General features: G+C 47.9%; 1 protein-coding gene across 1 annotated transcript; it reads left to right on the forward strand.

The window, feature by feature from the left end:
* The first annotated feature begins 391 nt into the window (after nt 1-391).
* Nucleotides 392-20,541, forward strand: ELMO3 (engulfment and cell motility 3). Its single transcript, XM_033157123.1, is given in 26 exon segments — nt 392-438; nt 1,523-1,607; nt 2,499-2,599; nt 2,797-2,837; nt 4,289-4,361; nt 4,476-4,526; nt 5,572-5,741; nt 7,847-7,878; nt 7,881-7,945; nt 8,784-8,892; nt 8,895-8,931; nt 9,372-9,451; nt 10,489-10,538; nt 11,154-11,227; nt 11,229-11,274; nt 12,422-12,553; nt 13,431-13,535; nt 13,930-14,038; nt 15,365-15,412; nt 15,415-15,500; nt 16,348-16,505; nt 17,030-17,142; nt 17,345-17,449; nt 18,480-18,562; nt 19,230-19,307; nt 20,311-20,541. Coding segments are annotated over 24 exon segments (2,136 nt in total). The 5' UTR covers nt 392-438; nt 1,523-1,607; nt 2,499-2,521; the 3' UTR covers nt 20,524-20,541.

Consider the following 20,541-nt stretch of genomic DNA (forward strand, 5'->3'; position numbering starts at 1 on the left):
TTTGGAGGGCAGAGGCTGAAAGCGAAGCAGGGGGGAGGACCATCGTACCCCTGCAGGGATCGACGGACGGGGGGAGAACTGGGGGATCTGCAGGCGGCGGGACGGCGCGGGGGAAGCTTTGCAAAATCCTGCCAGATCAGAGTAGCTGCATGTTGTGTTCAAAGTTCCAGAGAGAGGAATTTTGACTTTGGGACAAAAGGGTTAAGAGGCTAATTACTGGTTTCCGGAGTATTGGGTCAGGGGTAATTTGGTTCCATTTCGTATTTTATTTCTCCTTATGGTATCCACTCCAAAAAAGTTATGTTTAGGGGCTAGCCCCTATGTTCGTTGTGTATTTTTGTCCACCATCCTTCAAGGAATATTTTCTCTCTTCTTCTTCTCCTGAGGTAAGGATCTCTAAGGATGTAGATTAAGCTGTGGAGGTTTTCATGCTATCTGGTAAGTGTTGCAGATATGTCTACAAAATGACTGTTGGAATGCAAAATCCTGATGGATTCAATGGTGGTTTTTTCTTATTAATTTCTATGCCGCTTATATGCAATAATGGCCTCAGAGCGGTGTACAAGTATAAGATCAAGACACGATTAAAATGCACAAGGACAAATCTGTTGCAGCTTTAAAACATCCGTAATTAAAATACACAATGAAACAATTATAAAAGTATTCCAGTTAAAACACTTAAATCACAAGTTCAGTTCAAGGGGAATACTTGTTGAAACAGGCATGACTTCAGGATCCAGTGGAATGCCAACACCGATTGGGCCTCCCAAATTTCAGCAAGAAGGGCATTCAACAACACTGGTGATCCCAGTGAAAAATCCCGCCTTTGCATTGTCATAGGCTGATAGCCATCAGACTAACTGGGTTCCATTAGCTGATTATAGTGCTGTTGATATGTAGCCAGTGAATGGTACGACGTTTTGCCCCCACTTATATCAGGACTGGTGCAGAGTCAAATACTGGGAGAATCAAGGGGTAGCCTGAGAGTTGGGGTATTTTTTTGGAGCCTGAGCAAGTGCAAAGTGCCTTGTGGTTTTACTTCACCAACTTTAAAATGTGGGAGGACAACCTTGCTGTGTTTGGAGGTCCTCTTGTTCATTGGGGAAGGGCCTTAGCTCAATGGTAGAGCATCTGCTTTGCATGCAGAAGGTTCCAAGCTCAATCCTTGGCATCTCAGGTAGGGCTGGGAGAGACTCCCTGCCTGAAACCCTGGAGAGCTGCTACCAATCAGTGTACACAATACTAAGCTGGATGGACCAAGCGTCCGACTCATTTTAAGGCAGCTTCGTGTTCCTGTTCTGCTCAGTGGATCCCTGGACATCTGCCTTGAAGTTCTGCTCTGGGTGTTATAAACCAGGGGTTGGAAACTTCCTTCAGTCCAAGGGATGCATTTCCTTCCAAGCCACCTTTGGTAGGTGGAGCCACAGGCAAAATGGTTGGAGCAATTGATGTGAATTTTAGCCTTTGTGCAGTAGGCTAGTATCTACACCTATTAACCCACCCATCTCTATCCTCCATCCAGGCAAGCAAGAGCCATTATCAGAGTTCAAGGACGCATTTCAGCCAAGCGCTGGCTCGCACACTCAAGGAGGGTGTGAACAAAACTGGTGAGGGTTTGTGGCCTGGGGAGAGTCCCATGGGCCAGACTGAAAGGTGTGGATCTGGGCCTGCAATTCCTCTCCCCTTGTGGGGATAGTCAGCATGGGACGGCCAGTAATCCCAGAGTTCCTGCTCCCACTGCGTCGTGAAAGGGTCCGCTGGCTATGATCTGAAGGTAGTTGTGAGTTCTGAAGGTTGCTGAAGGTTGCTGAAGGTTTTCTGCAGGTATCTGAAGGTTCCGAAGATTCCGGAGGTCTCCGGATAGAAAGATAGGCTAAGCTTGGTAGCGGCCAAAACTTAGAAGGCCAAATAAAAGCTTTTGAAATAAAAGAAATAAAAACTAAGAGACTGCAGTCAATGGTGAAGAAGCTCTCAACTGCTCTGTGGGCTGGTTTTGCTTTCGGTTTCTCTCTGGCTTGCTTGTCTCGCACTGATGTTCTCTCTGGCTTGTCTCGCGCATTCTCCACACACGCTACAGAGAGCGGAGGCTATTTATTAAGAAATCAAACATCGTCACAACATTTACAAGAACCAATCACAACCTTGTCTCTAAGCTAGTTTCTGGGCAGGAAACTATCAACTGACCGTTACATTGGCTAAATTGGTGCGCTTTGCCCAAATGCGGAGGGATCCATGCAGCAAACTCTCTGCTGGATCCTTTGCCCTTCCTTCCTAGCATGAAAGGTTACCTTAAAATAAACATAAACAAACAGGTACAGGAGCACCTTAAAAACATATTCCCACATCCCCTGTTACAAAGCTTTGAGAACCTAGCAGCAAATATGCAAAACGAGCTGGTTCCTAAATGGGCTTCCTCGCTCTCAGTGGCAGGGGATTCCGGAGGATTCCTCTTGTGGCTACTTCTCTGGTGGCCTTCTTAACCCGTGTTCTTCTCTCAGGTGGGAGCAGGTGAGGCAGCACCATGCCGCCCTCCAAAGATGTTGTGAAAATTGCTGTCCAGATGATGGGCGCCATCCCCCAGCTCATTGAGCTTAATCAGGTGAATGCTTGCTGTCTTACCATTCTGTGCTTTGTCCTAGGAAGGGGTTCCTGGCTTAACTGTTACCCTAAGTGCTCTACAAAGCAGGACCACGTCCAGGTTGGGATCCTTCTGGGCATATTTTATCTAGAATGGAAATGGTTTTGTTTCTCCTGTGTACAGAATGGTCTCCATGTGCCGTGTGCTTTTAATTGCAGGCCAAGCCACTGTCAGCAGTTGTGAAAGAGGTCTGCGATGCGTGAGTAACCTCTACTTTCCACCTTCACCTTGAATTAGAGCAGCTTAGAGGGCAAGGAGTGAAGTGCCAACTGTTCCGCAGACCTTTTCCAACTAGAAAGCCACACTCCATAAATGTTGCAAAAATCTACCATAGTTTTCTATGAACATGTTGAGCTTTAACTTTGTTTACTCTTTCCAGCTTTATGCATGAGTAATACCTTCAACTCTGTTGTGATACGCCCAAGATTGCATGTGTGCACATGCACCACATTCTGTCTTAAGCCCAAAATGTGACATTGGTTGCAGGATTTGGCTTCCTCAATCTCTGGCTGCAGGCATTCCCTTTTACTTTTAAATAACTTACTGCGCTAGAGATGGTTGCAAAGATATGCTTGAAAGTGTGTTTGTGAACAAAGCCTGGTTAGATGTCTGTTGCTGGAGTGGTAACTGAATAAGATTTCCAGAGTCCAATGATGGAGCTACTGTGTCCTATGTAAGCAAAATAGAATCTTGTTGCTCCTTAAAGGCTGCCAAGCTTATGATGGGGTAACCTTTCGGTTTGGACTCTGGTCTGCAAAACGTAGGCCATAATAAATCTGCTGACACAAGACGGATGATTTTTGCTACCACACAGGGAGTGGTGCTTTACAAAGCTCTCTGGCTTTGTCCATGATTAGCAAAACCAGAATATGTGTATAAAAATTGCAGAACAAATGGAGCAAATTGAATTCATTTTAGGGCAGTTCACACACAGCCCTAAACACTTCTAAAAGTGTGAATAAATAGAGGTAGTTTTCCTTTTCTTTTAAAGGGATGTTCTCTGATTAAAGACAGCTGAAACCGTTTGAGTATTAGTCGATCAATCTATCTTTTCATCAATTTGTATATAGGTAAAAACATACTACTTTGTTGTTAGAGACAGTATGCCTCTGGGTGTCAGTGGCTTGGGAATCGTAAGTGAGGAGATCAGCGGGGCACTCAGGTCCCTTCTTTGGGGCTTGCCATAGGCACCAGGTTAGCCATCGTGAGAGCAGGAGGGCTCTTCTTATGAAGTCTGAAGCAAAGCTTACATTTTTAGGTTTTTGGTGACGCCTGCATTTGTCCTAGGTGGCATCCACTTGGAAGAGTCGTTCCCTCTTCTTTGTGGTGGCTCCTGAAATGGTGATTGGCAACTGCAGGGTTTTTTAAGCATTTAAATTAAAAAGAATCTGCTGCCCAGTTAATCAGGGCCATTTTTATTGACATTCAAAAAAGCAAACATTGTTGCTGCTCTTAAAAACAAGCTTAGGTCATTCTGCCCCCCCCCCATGTTGAACTGAATACTGTAGAAATTGATCTGCCCATCACAAGCATTTTGCCTCCTTGTGGGATGGGAATATGTCCTTTAGAGCTGGTTGCATTTGCCTGGAGATGCAGATGCTTCTGTGATCGCTGCCGTGGCAGAACTCTGACGGGTGGTCTCTAATACAGGTGGAACTTGAATAATTCGGAGCGCTATGCTCTGCAGTATGTGGACGGGCAGCAAGCATACATCACAGAATCGGTGAGTACATTTGGCTTATAGCATTGGTCTTCTTTCCTAGCGGTTGCCCCCTGCTTGATTCTGTATTCTGTGCCAAATTTTGATTGTGCAACCGTTTCTTTTTGTTTTTGCCAGAATCGCGGGGAGATTAAGAACGGGAGCATCCTGCAACTGACCACTGCTCCGGTAGGCTCAGTTATGCAATTGTTAAGATGAAAAATGCACAATGAGATAACTGTGGTCCCTAGATAACTGTGCCATGCCCACTGTGATGGGCAGCTCTCAGAGGGTCGACCATGCACCATGTGGCCCTTGACCTGAAAAAGGTTAACTGCTCCTTTACGCCAACTCTGGTATAAAGAGGAAGTGCAATACTTCCATCTGTTTCTGATGTTCAGGCTGTGAGTGCTGTTGCTTACACAATAACCAAGTGTCACCACCCAGCCACCCACAACGAGGGAGGTGTCACTTAGATTTGCAGAAGGACCAAAGATCTGTAGGAGGAATAGCTCCAATCAAATGGTGAGGGTGGGGACAAAGGAAACAGTCTAGTCAGGATTGAGCCCTAGAATGCTGATGGCTGAATTGCTGGTTGTGGCGTGTGAGAATGGAAGAGCAAGTGGAAAGGGAAATATAATGGCATACTCTAGAGGAGGGCATGGATGTCTGGCTGGCACACTCAACAGGAGTGTTCCATGCTTCAACATTTTGTTGCAGTTCTCACTTGTTCTGCGTATCTACTTTTATCTTGCATGATTTTTAAAAGCATTTTTCAGATGTCCCCTCCTCGCCTGAGTTGTGTTTTTCACCCTTTCCTAAACCTATTTTGTTCATTTGTTCTATTTAAAAACATTTTTATATTGCCATTATAACGGAAGAAAACTCCTCCCGATGAGATTTAGAATTAAAATATGATCAGAATGCAATAAAACATTTAAAGGTCAGCAGAAAAGCCCCACAAACATCAGCCCTAGAAATACCAAAATATAGTATGTAACTGCAACAAAAGCCAGCAGAAGAACACAAGTCAATAAAAACAAGACAAAAGCAAGGGCCACAAATATTTTCGCCTTTTCTGTAAGGAAAGCCCTTCATAGTTTTCCATCTCCGTTTTTCTTTCTTCTTCTTTTTTCACACTGAGATGGGGGACCTGGAATGGTGCATGGTATTCCAAATGTGTCTGCTGCTTGGATTTGTCTAAAATTAAAAAGCCAAAAATTCTCTTTGGCAGGACCAAGAGGCAGCAAAGCTACATGGTGGGATTCAAAGCAACAACGTGGACGTGAAGTCTGAGTCTTTGAAGAAGCTGGCAGGCCTCTCCCGAGACGTCGCCTTTGCCCAGGAGTTCATTAGCAGAAACGGCCTCAACCAGCTCTTCCTCATTGTGGAAGAAGACAACAAGTGAGTATCCAGGGTGGGGGAGAATGCTTCAGTGGCCCCAAAACTTCAGAGGGGAACATAGGAAGCTGCCTTGTACCAAGCCAGATCGTTGGTCCAACTGTCTCACAGTACTGTCTTCACTGACTGTCAGTGGCTCTCCAGGACCCCTGGGACCTTCTGCATGCAAAGCAGATGCTGTCACTGAGCCAGGGCTTTCCCCATGAAAACACAAAGTGTTGCACTTTGGCTACAGCTGATGCTTCTTTCTGGCCAACTCTGAGGATCTTTTCTGCGGAATGCCTTCATAAAGGATTTGCCAGTGTATAACACACGGATGAGGGACCTGTGGTCTTCCAGATTTTCTAGGACTCCAACCCCTATCCATCCCTGAACATTGGCCATGCTGGCTGGGGCTGATAGGAGATGGAATCATAGGGCACCTGGAGGGCCTCAGGTTCCCCATGCCTGTCATATCACCATTTCTATAGCTAGGCTGAGGGGACTCCTTCTCAGCAGTCGGTGGTTTGGTTTTTCAATGAGCTGGCAGGTCTCATGATTGAGAAGGACTATATCTTGTAACCCAGAAACCAATAGATAATTTAGCAGCACCCAGCTTGTGCTTTTAGGCTTCTGGAATCCAAGTTGCATTTTATAGTCAACTGGGAAGCCCTTTTTTCCCTCAGCACCAATGTAGCTTGTTGGGGTGGGGTGGATTTCCATTGGGATCATTGTGTGTAGGGAAGGTTTAAAGTAACACTCCTTCACTGCAGTCCCAATCAGGATTCCCCAGCTGCAGTTTGGGGCACTGGAGGAATAAAAGAACAGACATAGGGAGACGATGCAGTTGGAAACAGGAAAGATTAAAGCCGTAGAGTTGACAGACACAAATGGCTAGAGAACTCTGTACAGGCTGCAGCTACTGTGTTTTCCCGAAAATAAGACACTGTCTTATATTTTTTTTTGCTCAAGAAAACACACTATGGCTTATTTCAGGGGATGTCTTATTTTAACCGCACCGCGTCGGTATGCTGCATAGCCACGCCTATCCAGGCCGTCTTAAAGGAGGCGCCGTGTCACTATGTTTTATTTTCGGGGTATGGCTTATATTGCGCAAATGCATAGAAATCCTGCTACGGCTTATTTTATGGGTATGTCTATATTCGGGGAAACACGGTAGTCAAGATAGCTGTGTGATAGGCCATCTACACCTGGAGAAGTTATGTTAAAAACAAAAAAGGAGGCCTACCATGGTAAAACATCGGAGTAGCATGTTAGGATTAAAATGTAACACAGGATTCCCCATCAAAAGTGGCTAAAGCAGTGTGTCTATTCCATAGTGACTGCCCATTGCAGAACCAGCCCCCAACACCAGGCCTGGGTTTTTTCATTCCTCCTGTTGTACATGGCCTTTCCTCACTCCCACTCCCATTTTCTTTTTCTCCATAACCATGTTATCCTTGCAACAACCTTACAAATAACTGCTTTGACAGGGTTATTAAACAAAACAAAACAAAACAAAAAAAAAACAAGTGGTATAAATGTTAAAAATAAATAAAACTGGAGGTAGGTTAGGCTGAGAGGAGAGAATATAGTAAGGGAGGGGGTGGCGGAAGGCAGCAACTGTACAGAGTGGCACTCAGTGAAGTTTTTTTCAGCGCAGATCTATGGAAATTAATGGACCTAGTCATGTTTGTTCATTACAGTACATCCACCCTTAGTAAAACTTGGTTGACTCTCACCCATAAACGCTTCAGAATTAATCAAGTAATTTTTTTATGTTTGAAGTAAATTTTCTTTCCATATTTCATTTGCCAAATTTGGGGTTCTGGAGGCAGGAGTTGAGGTTTTCTGAACTCTTCACCACCTGCTTGTGGTTTCTGAAGTTCTCCTTGGCCTTTTCTAGGAATTTGAGCTTATACAGAACTTCCTTCTTGTCACCTCTCGCTCTCCTTCTCTCTCCTTTTCTCCTTTGTCTTCCTTCTCTTTCTCCCCCTCTCTCTTCCTTTCTAGGTGTCTCTAATGCATCCTTCCTGTCGTTTCTGGGTGTCTCTGTTCCAGCTGCACTTTGGCCCTCCTGGGTGGCCTCTCTGGGACTCTCTTACCCTGTTTGCTGTCTGTTGATCCAGTATAGGGGAGATTCTAGCCTATGCTCTGAAGGCCTTGTGGAGCTGATGGAGCACGATTTCGTTTCCTGGGAGACTCTCAGTCCGGCATTCATCAAAAAGGCAAGGTTACCTATATATTATTGGCAGCTCATCTTCTTTTTGCAACCCATTGGAAACAAGCTCAAGGGCTTTGGGCATATCTACACCATACTTTTAAAGCACATCCAACACACATTTAAAGCACATGACTTCTGCCAAAGAATCCTGGGAACTGTAGTTCCCCACTCACAGAGCTATAACTCACAGTATCCTTAACTGTAGTCAAGGTGGCATACCAAGGATCTGTGCACATCTGGAGCTGGCTCTGATGCTAAGGATTGAACCTAGGGTGTTCTGCTATATAGCACCTCTAGGCAAGTCCCCACACAGGATATGTTTCCTTTTTAAAGAAAAGAGTGCCTATGTCCCCTTGCCACTCGAGACGAAATGGGAAGTGCTGCCTTGCCACTCACACCGAAACATCCCTTTTATCTAGGTTGCGTGGCGCAAAGTGGTGTTGGTGATGATGATGACAAGTTCTGGCGAGATCTTGTGAAAATTCAAGATCTTGTGAGATCTCACAGAAAGTCAGCGTTGATGCTGCCGCTGTTTCTGCACTGTCAGTGGAGGTGGTTGTGCTGTCTTGGGGGTGGGTTGGCCCTGCTCCTATACATCCTAGGAATTGTGATACTTCCTGGGATATTCTACCATACAATCTGTGTCTGTTTTAAATTTTGTCAGCTGTCTTAAGTCCTGGTTCTGGAAATAAATGGAATCTAAATAAATTCAATTATCTGCACCCTTGGAAAACTACAGTTCCCAGGATTCAATGGGAGATGCCAGGAAAAATGTAGGTGATTCTGGGCCTTTGGCCCCTCCCAGACTGATGATTCTGTCAAATCCTGTTCCTTGGCTGCAGATCGTGAGCTATGTCAACATAGTCCCGATGGATGCTTCAATCCAGCAGATTTCATTGGCCATCTTGGAGAACATGGTGCCAACCAGCCATTCTCTCTTTGAGCTGGTCAAGCAGTGACTCTGGATCGTCTCATTGGCCTTTTGCAAGTGTAAGCCCAGAACAAACCACCGCCAATTTAGTTTTCCTCCCTACAGGTGCCATTTTTGTATTCTATTTCTACTCTTCTCGGTTGTCAGCATAAAAGCATCCTTCCCATCATGGCCTCCATTGTCCTCTCTTTAAGCACAGCCTTCCCCAACCTGGACTCCCATACAAGCTGTGCTGGCTGGGGCTGAAGGGCGTTGGGAGTCCAGAACACCTGGAAGGTGCCAGGTTGCCAGAGGAGCTTTTGGAAGCCTGTCCTTGTGTGCCTAGTTAACAGTATGACAAGCTCTCATCTGTAGGTTTCAGCACCTGCGTCTTGCAACTATCTAAACTTTCTATGCGTTCAGCATGAGTACACACGAGGGACTTTTGGCACAGGGGGTATGGGTGAGATCCAGTCTCCTCTGGCATTTGAACAATGCTAATCTTTTGCTTTTCCTCTAGAACGAACCAGCAGCTGCAGCTGAAAGCCATGGCTCTTCTTATTGCTCTGCTCCTCAATGCCAAAGAGCCCGACAGGAGGGGTAAGGGAGATCTATTGGCCCCAGAAGGGCAAGAGGAGGAGCAGGAGTCCTTAGCCAGTGGTGTTGGTGTACACACTGTAGGAGATGGTGACAACAAATATTGGGAGGTGGAAAGATAACACCCTCATTCCCAGTCTCCCAGTCTCTCCCAAGCAGACCTTTAGCCAGTGCACGTGTGCTTGCTATTGTGGATGTGCCAAATTCTGGACCATTAATGGGGAGGGAGGGAGGCGGTTAGAGCAGGTGTGACTAACCTTTTGAAACCCAAGGGCCTCATTGAAGATTGTCCACATCCCCCCCTCCCCCGTGAGGTTTGCATGCCCGTGGTGGGCTTGGCCAAAGTGACCGCTGCTCACTCACTTATTTGCTCATCTGTGCATGCATACACACAACAAACATGCTACTTTCCAGACATACAGTAGATGCACACAGACATTCAGATAGGCAGAGACAGGCTGTTCTTTTGCTGATCAGCAGAGAGTGGGGGGAGTTGTTACCTTCCACATCATTTTACTTCCCTGTGGCATCACTGGTCTTGGAGGAAAGAAGCCTCTCTTCTTAGCCCAGCACGGCTGTTAGATGGAAAAATGGAGAGGAAAGGGCCTCTTCTTTCTCCCTTTGGTGCAGCACTATTGCAAGAAGGTCTCCAAGGTTCAGGAAAGAGAGCTCCTCCTTTCCTGAGCCTCTTAGAACTTCTTTGCATTGCTGTCAGGCTGGAGAGCAAAGAGGTGCCTGATCTTGGCAGAGGGCTAGCAGGCCACGACTCACCACCCTTGTCCTGTAGCCTGCTTAGGGCATGCACGGGGAGCTTGTGGTCCTCCAGCTCCCAGGAGGCCCAGCCACGATGGCCCAAAATATTAGAATGAATTGAGAAGGGTGCCAAGTAGTCTGTGGGTGGGGACCTTTGCCACCTGATGCAAGGAATTGGAACTTGGATGCTTGCACAGATGTGCTGGGAACCTGTGCACATAGCTGAAGGAAGGTGGAGTGGGAGGTTTGTTTTGGGACTGACTCCCCGACTCCTTTCTCTTTCCAGGGCATGATGGAGTATCTGGGGAGGAAGAACCTCCGGCAATTTATCCACAAGGTGAAAGCATGCAAGTGGCCTGCGGTGGGTGTGTGGCATTGATTTCCTTGTCATAAGTGTTGCACTTTCTCACCTGTGTGCCCATTTCTCAGGCACAGGGATGGAGAAGCTTTTTCAGCCTGAGGGCTGCAACCTCCCAGGGGCCGCGTGCCAGTGGCGGGCAGGGCCATAGGCAAAAGTGGGGGGCAACAAACGGGAATTGTTACCTTTGTACAACAGGCTGCTTACTATGCACACCCCTCTATGGCCCCCACCCCAGGCAAGCAAGAGCTTGAAGACATAGTTCAGCCAGATAAGGAGGGTTAGGAGCTGGGCCTGTGATGGTGCAGCTGGGGAAGCCTGGGAGAGTCCTAAGGGCTGGATGGAGAGGCCCCTAAGCCTGAGGCTTCCCATCCCCGCTCTTACATTTTGACTGACTGGCCTGATTTCTCTGGGTCCTCACTCTAGCTTTCTCCCTTTTCTGTGGCTCTCTTCTGCCCATTTCGCCTTGGTGGATGGTACCCCTTGTCCCCACTGAGCTCTGCTGTGAGGAGTTGAAATATTGCATCAGGGATAAGGGGTGGTTTGGGAGGGAAGGAGGACAATGCAGGTGACTCTGCTGTGCTCCGTCCTTAGAACATCATCCATGCCTCTGAGCCCATTGGGGATGAGATGGCCCACTACCTCTATGTGCTGCAGTCTCTCACGCTGCCTCCTGGAGCAGAAGATGAGGACCCCTATGGACCCTTTTTTACAGGTCTGCTCCCTTTTCCTCACTTTTGTGGCTTGCCTCTCAACTTCATTGTATTGCCCCAAAGTTTGATGGCCTAGGATCATTGGTCCCATATTCAGTGGCGTAGCAAGGGAGGGGCGATGGGGGCGGGACGCCTCAGGTTCTGGGGGGGTGACACTCGGTGGCCCCTCCCGCCACTCCTCGACGGCCGGGGCAGCCCTACGAGCAGCCGCTCGCCCGGCAGCTCCCCCGGTCGCCACGGGAGCAGCAGTGCCGGGCTGGATGCACTGCGCATGCCTGGAAATTCCGCTTGGTGGCTTGCTCGCCACGGGAGCAGCAGCGCAGTGCATCCGAGTCAGCGCTGCTGCTCCCGTGGCGAGCAAGCCACCGAGCGAGTAGTGGCCCACAGGGCCACCCCATCCATAAAGCAGCACAGACGGGGCAGCCCCATGACCCGCTGCCCGCTCAGCGGGTTGCCCGGTCACTGCGGGAGCAGCGCCGGGCCGGATGGAATGCACATTTGCGGCATTTCCGTGCATGTGCAGCCCGTCTGACGTGTGTCGCAACGCCCCGCCCCCAGGGGGGTGCCTCCGCGCACTGCCCTGGGCGGCCAAGAGGCTTCCTCCACCCCGCCCAGATTTCTGCGATCTTCTGGAGAAGCCCTCCTGATTGGTCCCACAGTTACCTCGTATTTAGTTTAGTTTTCCATGCCTTTTAGCTTAGCAACCCCAGAACTTTGGAACACTCTTCCTGTTGAAATCTGTCAGTTCTGATATTTTGTTGCCTGCTGAAAACATGCTTGTTGTGCAAACCTGGATCAGCACTCCAGCACCTTCCCACTAGCCACCTCCCCACCCACCCACCCCAGATTGGAAATCTGTGGGAGGGAAAAACTGTTCCACAGCAGAACTACACCTTCATTGTCACACAAGCAGTTCAACTCTCAGTGGAGTGGAGTTTTAGCACCTTGTAAATAAGCCCCACAGAAATTGTAACCCTGCTGGGGGCTGGCTGAGAAGGGGTGGAGAGCTCTGTTCTCCTGTATGCCTATGTCCCCTTGTCACCCATGCCTGCCAGGCCAGTGCTTAAATGCAAACTTGCAAAAGGTGCCATGCTCATTCCCCAGCCTCTCCAGCTAATAAGGCAAACCCTGCTGATATTCTCTGTGCAGGATCAGAGGGAGCTCCTCCAGTCCCTGCGCCATGCAGCCTTTGTCTCCGAGAACGAATCCTACGCCAGCAGCTCTAACGCCGAGCGCCGGCACTCCCTTTGTGCCAAGGAGTTCCGCAAGCTGGGCTTTGTGGTAAGTTCCTCATAGACTGGAGTGGAGGACCCTTTTCAGCTCAAGAGTCGCATTCCCTCATGGGGAACCTTCTGGGGGCCACATGCCAGGGGTTAATGGGGCCAGAGGCAAATATGTACTGGGGGGGGCAGCAGCTGTGGCTCTTACTTCAGTACAGCTGACTACACGTCAGCTTTGCAGAAACCAGAGGTTTCTAGACACTCCTTTGAGGCACGCAGGAAGCATTGTCACAGTTCAGAAACACATTTCAGCTTGGCAAATTGGCTCAAGGAGGGCCAGGGAAGGGCTGTGACCTGGGTGATGGCGGGTGACAGTTCAGATGTCCTGATAGAGAGGCCTAGAGGGTCACATTGGGCCTCCATGCCCAGTATAGATTATATGCCACAAGAAGAGAGAGAGCACAGCAAGTATTCAAAGTACCCACGGGGCAAGTTTTGTTGAGAGGGTGGCATTGCCTGTGTCGGCACCTAACATCCTCGGGCAGCTGCCAGGTCTCCAGAACCTAAGCAGAGACCAAATTTCATATTCTTTGTCAGACTCTTCAGACACCTCCTTGGCTGGGACTGTTGACACCTGCAATGCCCTCCGTGGCCCCCACTTTTATAAGCTTTTGGCCCAGCTCTTCAGACAACCCTGGGCAGCTGGGTCATGCCGGCATTTTATTTCTGCCATGGTGGCTAGGCCCAGCCAGACTTGTAGTGCTGCTACTCATCTCTAAGTCAGCTTGTCAGAGCCTGGCAGTGAAGGAGAGCCCTCCGTCCCTCAGCATTTTGAGACACTGCCTTTTTACTGTATCTTTTGGGTTGTTTTGTGTGTGTCTCCTCCCCTCCCTCACCAATCTAAGCAGCCCTAATATTGCGTTATGTCTTTTTTTCAGAATAACACTAACCCTGCCCTGGATTTGCAGCGCAGCCCTCCAGGGCTCCTTGCTCTAGACAGCATGGTCTATTTCTCCAGACACTTCCCAAGTGCCTACAGCAGGGTAATGGAAGAGCTTGTTCGCTTTGTGACGCTGGTCCTCCCCCTGCCCCCAACTTATAGCAGAACTTCAGGAATCAATAGCAGCCATGTGCTTGGGATGGGGCTGGCTCCAGGTTTGAGATGCCCCCATCCTGGGCAGTGTCCCTCTGGTGGGCTTTCCTCTGCGATGGGGAATAAATCTGGTTTGGTTCAGAACTTAACAGAAACCTCCCTGATTTGCACTTTCTAAAACAATAGGCAAACTGAAGTGCAGCTATCCTTCCAAATTGGCACTTCTCTGAATTTCATGACACTGTTCTCTAACCATATAATGTAATATAATACTGCCTCCCTGAGCTTGCTTTGGAGACTCTTGCAGGCCTGAGGAGGTTGTGACATTCTCCATTTCTTATCAGTTCATTCTTGAGAACAGCAGCCGAGAAGATAAGCACGAGTGCCCATTTGCCCGGGGTAGCATCCAGCTCTGCTTCATGCTCTGTGAGATCCTTCACTTGGGGGAGCCTTGTGAGTATTAGTACTTCCCTTCTCTCTCTGAACCCAGGTTGCTTTGTGACTGGTCCCTCTGCTGGCATTCACACACTCCCGTTGAGGCCTTCTTTATGAGCCGGTAGCGCTGCTAGTAAGGTTTCTTTCTCTCGGTTCCAGTGCATTCACAGCTCTTCATAGGAAAATGTTTCTCCACTGCTGTAGGGCTGGTACCATAGACAGGAGGTAGATTGGTCTGTGTGTAGTCTTTGGAGCATTTTGTGGCAAATTGGCAAGGCTTTCTGATTCGCAGTTGTCTAACAGCCCTTTATAAAGTGCTTTCTCTTCCTAAACTAGATTGCTGAAGAAGAATATGGTGTGGGCAAAAAGGAGTGGACTTGTGTGGAAGGGTGTGTGAGTGTGGTTCTGGTTCTGACCTGGTCACATATTCCTGGGCTTGGAGATGTGTCCTGTTCCTTAGTTCTTAGCCTATGTCCACCAACCTGAGACAGTATTTTGCCCTGGTTCTGGTTGGTGGATGCTAGAGCTACAGTAAAAAAAAACAAAGTAAATCCCATAAGTCTAAAGTCTGCCACACACACACCCCACACATGCTGTGGAAGAGCTGAGAAGGAAACAACAAAAGGAACAATCAAGGCCTAAAAAAATGGGAGGGGGGGCAAGTTGCATAGCTGTAACCAACAAGTCCCCCTGGATGGAAAAGGGATTTATAGTGGTGTCCAGATGTAGAGAATGAACGTAGGCATTTAAAAAAATGGTGCTCTGGGAAGACAGAGGGAGCTCTCCTCCCCTACCCCCCACAGCCCTTAGGGAAGCAGTGAGGAACTTCTGGCCTTTCAGATGTTGTCAGACTCCAGCTCCTATCATCCCTGACCATTGGGCCATGCTGGTGAGGGCTGATGGGAGTTGGAGTTCAGCAGTATCTGGACCCAGGCTCCCCACCCATGCTTTAGGACAGAGGTTTCCAACTGTGTGTCGCGACATGTTAGTGTGTCGGCTGCAGTGTGTGTGTGATGCAAATGCTTCCCGTGCTCCTTCCGGGGCTGGAAAGGGGTTAGTTCAATCTCTGGTTTGCTAGTAAAACTGAATTACTGTGTCACGAAATGATGCATGGTCTAAAAAGTGTGTCACCAACATGAAAAGTTCGGAAAGCTCTGCTTTAGGACACTCGCATCTTGTTCTGAGAGACCTCTGAGACAAATGGGAAGATGGTATTACGGGGAGAGAAGCTCTCCATGCAAGTTCTTGGATGGTTATCAGATTTGGAGGAGCAGAAGTGAAAGGAGAGAGGAGGAGATGATTTAAAAAAAACAGACCCAGGGATTGTGTTTCTCTTTACGACAGGCTCTGAGACAGCCCAGGCCTTCTACCCCATGTTTTTTGGCCAAGAAAACTTTTTGAGGAACTCTTCTGCATCTGCATCCAGTTGTTGAACAAGACCTGGAAGGAGATGCGTGCGACACAGGAAGACTTTGACAAGGTGAGGCCTAGCAGCAGGGACTTTGGGGCACAGGCTCAGGATGCAAATGTGCATGTGCTAATTTATACGTATAGGTGAATATCCATTTATTCTCCCTTGTACCCATTTTATCTTCCTCACAACAACTCTATGAGGCAAGTTAGGTTGATAGAGAGCAACTGGCTTGCTGTCACCCAGTAAGCTTCACCATCAGTCCCACACATACCCATTGGTATCGTAGGATAAATAAGATGAAAACCAAAACTGATTGAACTACCATTTTTAAAATCTTACATAAAATCCAGTAGTTGACCCAACAACAACAACAACAAAAATGAATTACTATATCCTGCTCTACCAGATACATACCTAAATTTTAAAATCCCATTAAAAAATTTCCAGTTTTAGTTTTCGTAGGTGACTGTTAACCAGGACAAAATATTGGTCTTAAGCTATTGGATACTGAATTGAAATACTCCATGCTGTGCTGTGCTTACATGGAGGCCAGAGATGGGCTGACTTCCTTATCTATAGTTTTTAGATGGCTGCTATTCATTTATTTCAATTTGTATGCTGCTTTTCCACATAAATGTGCCGAAAGCCGCTCGCAATGCCACAGCAGTCATGCACATCGGTACATTTGGCATGATTTTTGTCGCAAACTAGATGGGAGTCGGGGAATGAGAGTGTGTCTTGATTCTGTTGTTACGTCTCCCCCAGCCTTTCTTTTGTAATTTGAGCACAGGCTGTATGAACATGCTTGAGGGGGCTTTCAAGAGTTTAGGGGAGAGAGAGGGATTTGGTGGTGATGGGGACAGGGCACTATATCCATTTGTTTACCCATTGCATGAATCTCTGGCCCCTGCAGGTGATGCAGGTGGTTCGGGAGCAGATCACCAGAATCCTCACCCTAAGGCCCACTTCGCTGGAGCTCTTCAAGAGTCGAGTGAATAGCCTAAACTACAGCGAGATCCTGCGTCTTCGGCAGACGGAGCGGATGCACCAGGAGGAGATCCTAGCTGCGCCGTCCTGTGAGTAAGGAGGCCTTGCTATATGTTTGTGCCTTGTATCAATACTTTTAGTATATCTGGTGCCTGAAGAGGTACCTCAAGGTATCAATCCCTGCTCTAGCTTTGGATTTCCTGCTCAAGAGGGATGTTGGACTATGTGGCTTACAGGCTTTGTGATTCTAATTCTTACAGCCCGAAATCAAAGGGTGGAGAAACTGTGACTCTCCAGATGTTGTGGACCACAATTCCCACCATCCTTAACCATTGGCTGTGCTAGTAGGAGCTGATGGGAGTGTAGTCAGTTCAACAACACCAATCAGCCTCTAGGGGAAGGGCCATAGCTCTACGTTAGAGCATCTGCTCTGCCTGCAGTTCAGTGCTGGAACAGAATGGGAGGATGTTCTGCTCTCTGGGAATGCCAGAACAGAGAGTATGTTCTTGTTCCAGCAGTAGGGATGAGGCTGGATGACTGTTGAAAGGTCATGGGGCCTTGTGATACTAGGCAGTGTTACTCTTCCTACCATTGTGCTTTTGCCCCAGGGAATTGAGAGAGCGCATGAAACCTGAGCTTCTCAAGCTGATCCAACAGCAGAGACTCCTCCACCTCTGCGAAGGGACGCTCTTCCGCAAAATTAGCAGCCGACGGAGACAGGGTAAGTGGCTGGAGGCCATGTTCTCCACTGCGGAATTGCAAGGGCAGCTGGAGCTTGTGTGTCTTGGGCTTCTGATGGGAGAGGAGACTACTAGGAAACAGGTGAGTCAGGAAGTTGGAAGGCAAGGAGCCCATACTGGATCTACTGCAGGAAGGGCTCTTGTATCCATAATCTCCATGCTGTGACTTGTTTTCTTTGCTAGATAAGCTCTGGTTCTGCCGCCTTTCTCCCAACCACAAATTTCTGCACTACGGAGATGTTGAAGAGGGCATAGAAAGTCTGCCAATTGAGAGCCTGCCAGAGAAAGGTATGCAGACCTATCCCGTGTCACATCTGACCTTCAATATTCCTGCTCCCATGTTGGCTTCCGAGGCTGCTTTGATTCCTCAGTTGTGCCACTCACAAGAGCAAAGGTGGGAAGCCACCGAAGCAAGAATGAGAACGAGAATACCTAAAGTGGGTATCTCAGAAATATGGGGCCACCACTGAAAAGATTCTTTCTTTCTTTCTTTCTTTCTTTCTTTCTTTCTCTTTCTTTCTTTCTTTCCCTTTCTTTTTTCTTTCTTAAATTTATATCCTGCCCTTGCTACCAAAGGGCAGCAATATGAAGAGATAAAACATAATAAAACAATTCCAATATGGATGCAGACTAGGAAACATCTCAACTTAAAAGTCTTGTTGAGCGAGGTCTTTAGTATATTCCTGTCTAATATTCAAAGGGGGAGCGATTCCAAAGGGGAGGTGACACAACACTTAAGGCCCGATTCCTATATTGTATGGAATGGACTCCCTGATCAGATGGCATCTGCAGGATGACCTCACCTCTAGAGCACAGTGCTCAATTGAGTATATTTATCTGAAAGTGCCCATCAACCTAACACATCTTGATGGTGGGGCCATACGCAGGGTCTCATCGAAGTTGACCATGGAAGGAGAGGCTGCCACCTCCCAGAGGAAGAACAAGTCTTCCCTTGGGGCATCTGGTCAAGGACATCCTGTCAAGGTCCATCTAGTCAAGCATCCTCCCCAAGCGCTCATCCAGGTGCCTGCAAACCAGGGGTGGGGGACCCGTGGCTCTCCAAATGTTGCTGGATTCCAGTTCCTATCACTCCTGACCACTGGCCATGCTGGCTGGAGCTGATGGGGATTGGAGTCCAACGGCGACTGGAGCACCACCACTGCTGCACCCTTGGCTTGAAGAAACTCATGTGGGAGGGTTTGGATTGAGCACATTCTTATCCCTGCTCCTGAATCCTGTGGTTCTCCTGGTTTGAGCTCTGCACACCTGTCCTTGTTGCCTGGTGGTGTATTAATCTGGTGTGCTTCTTTGCCCAAAGTTCCTGTGGCAGATATGAAAGCATTGCTTACTGGCCGGGAATGCCCACAAACCAAGGAGAAGAGCTCTGGCAAACAGAACAAGGTCAGTTTGCATTCTGTTCTTCCTCCTCTCATATATAAATAGAGGAACTGTTCACATGTATGCAAGCTACCTTCTCCCCCCTTCTGTTACTTAAGAGGCCTGCTGGATCAGGCCAGTGGCCCATCTAGTCCAGTATCCTGTTCTCACAGTGGCCAGCCAGATGCCTGTGGCAAACCCACAAGCAGGACCTGAACAGAAAATCATCAGTGCTACACCAGCTTCATTCAGGCATGTTAGCATTAAATACTCATATTGTTTTTTAATGGAGTTCAGATTGTAATATAATAAAATACAATAAAATAGCATAAAATAAAATAAAAAGCAGTAACAATACATTGAAAAAGGATACAGCATCTAGCATAGTGCATTACAGTTACTACAATAGGCAGAAAAATGGTCCAAGACCCTCAGAAAAGTGGCCTATGGGTTTCTGATGGTTTTCAAATTGTTTTGAAATGTTTTAAAGTTGTCTTTATTTTAACTTTTAAAACTGCATTGTGTTAACTTTTTGAAGTTTGATGTCTGTCCTGTTGTCTTGGTTGGAAGGCCAGAATAGAAATTTAGTAAGTAATTCTGCTGAGTGGGGACCTGAACTTCTGCCCCAAGGTTTGATGGAACCGCATCACTGAAAACGCCTGGCATCTCTTCCCACCTTTCCTCCTTGCAGGATCTCCTAGACCTTGCCTTTTCCATCAGCTATGATGTTGGGGAACATTTGAATTTCATTGCTCCTACGCGCTATGAGGTGAGTAGCTACGTGCCGCAGAGGATCTCCTGTATCTTGAACAGAATGGGGTATTTGTCTCTCTCTGCAATAGAGCAGGGTTCAGTGGAACCTGCAAGAAAATGCTGGTGCATGAAGTGCTCTTGTTCACAGTTCCCCTCAGCTGTGCACTATGCAATATCCCTTTCCACTTTCCTTCCCATCTACCCAGCTCCTCTCCATGACAGTCAGAGAGCGTTTTGTAGCTGCGTAGCATCCTCATAGGGACATAGGAAGTTGCCTTGTACTGGTCCATCTAGTTTTATTATTGTCTGACTGGCATAGGCTCTCCTGGATTTCAGGCAGTGTTTTCTCCCAGCCTTACCTGGAGATGCTAGGGATTGAACCGAGGACCTTCTGTGAGCAAGGCGATGCTCTACCCCTGAGCTAGGACCCTTCTCCCCTTAAGTGGCTACTCAGTCCTCATCAGGCTGTTTGGGGGTTTCTCTCCACTTGAGGTTCCCCCCCACCCACAAAGGCTTTGTGTACTCCTGCAAACCTTGGGGATTCCCGCATGCCTGCTGCAAGGAGGGTGTTGTTTTGGCTACAAAAACAATGGCACGCACACCTGAACAATTGGACAGAGAGGGAATGTTTAGGCGCAGAGAAGGGACAGCAGTAAGTACTGTAGCAGTCAGACCCAGCACAAGTTCTGAAGTGGTCTATGATGTGTTAAACATATCCATAACTCAGTGGGTTGTATCCAACTAAGCTTTACTCACGAGTACGCCCATTGAAGTGAATGAACCTAAGCCAGTCATACCCATGGGTTTACTCTGAGAAGGGCTAGCATTGGCTACAACCCTCTGATTCTTGGTTTGCCCTTTTGCAGCAACGTGAAAATAGCACAGTGAGTATATTAGTGCTCTGCTGGATCACACCAGCTTCCTGTCAGAAAGTGCTTGTGTGAACCCCTCCTTCAGCGCTGGAGCTTAGGAGTTAATGGATGATGGGATGAGCAAACCCCCTTTTCCTTGTTCTTCAGTTCTGCTTATGGACCGATGGGTTGAACGTGCTCCTGGGCCGAGAGATGGCGAGCGAACGGACGCAGAGCGACCTGGACATCTTGCTGTCTATGGAGCTCAAACTGCGGTTGCTGGATCTGGAGAACATCCCCATCCCAGATGCTCCACCAGCCATCCCAAAGCCCCCCAGCAACTTAAACTTCTGCTATGATTTCACCCATATAGAACAGTAAAGCTTCCTCTTTCTAGCA

This window comes from Lacerta agilis, chromosome 8 (genome assembly GCF_009819535.1).
Source record: "Lacerta agilis isolate rLacAgi1 chromosome 8, rLacAgi1.pri, whole genome shotgun sequence".
NCBI lineage: Eukaryota > Metazoa > Chordata > Lepidosauria > Squamata > Lacertidae > Lacerta > Lacerta agilis.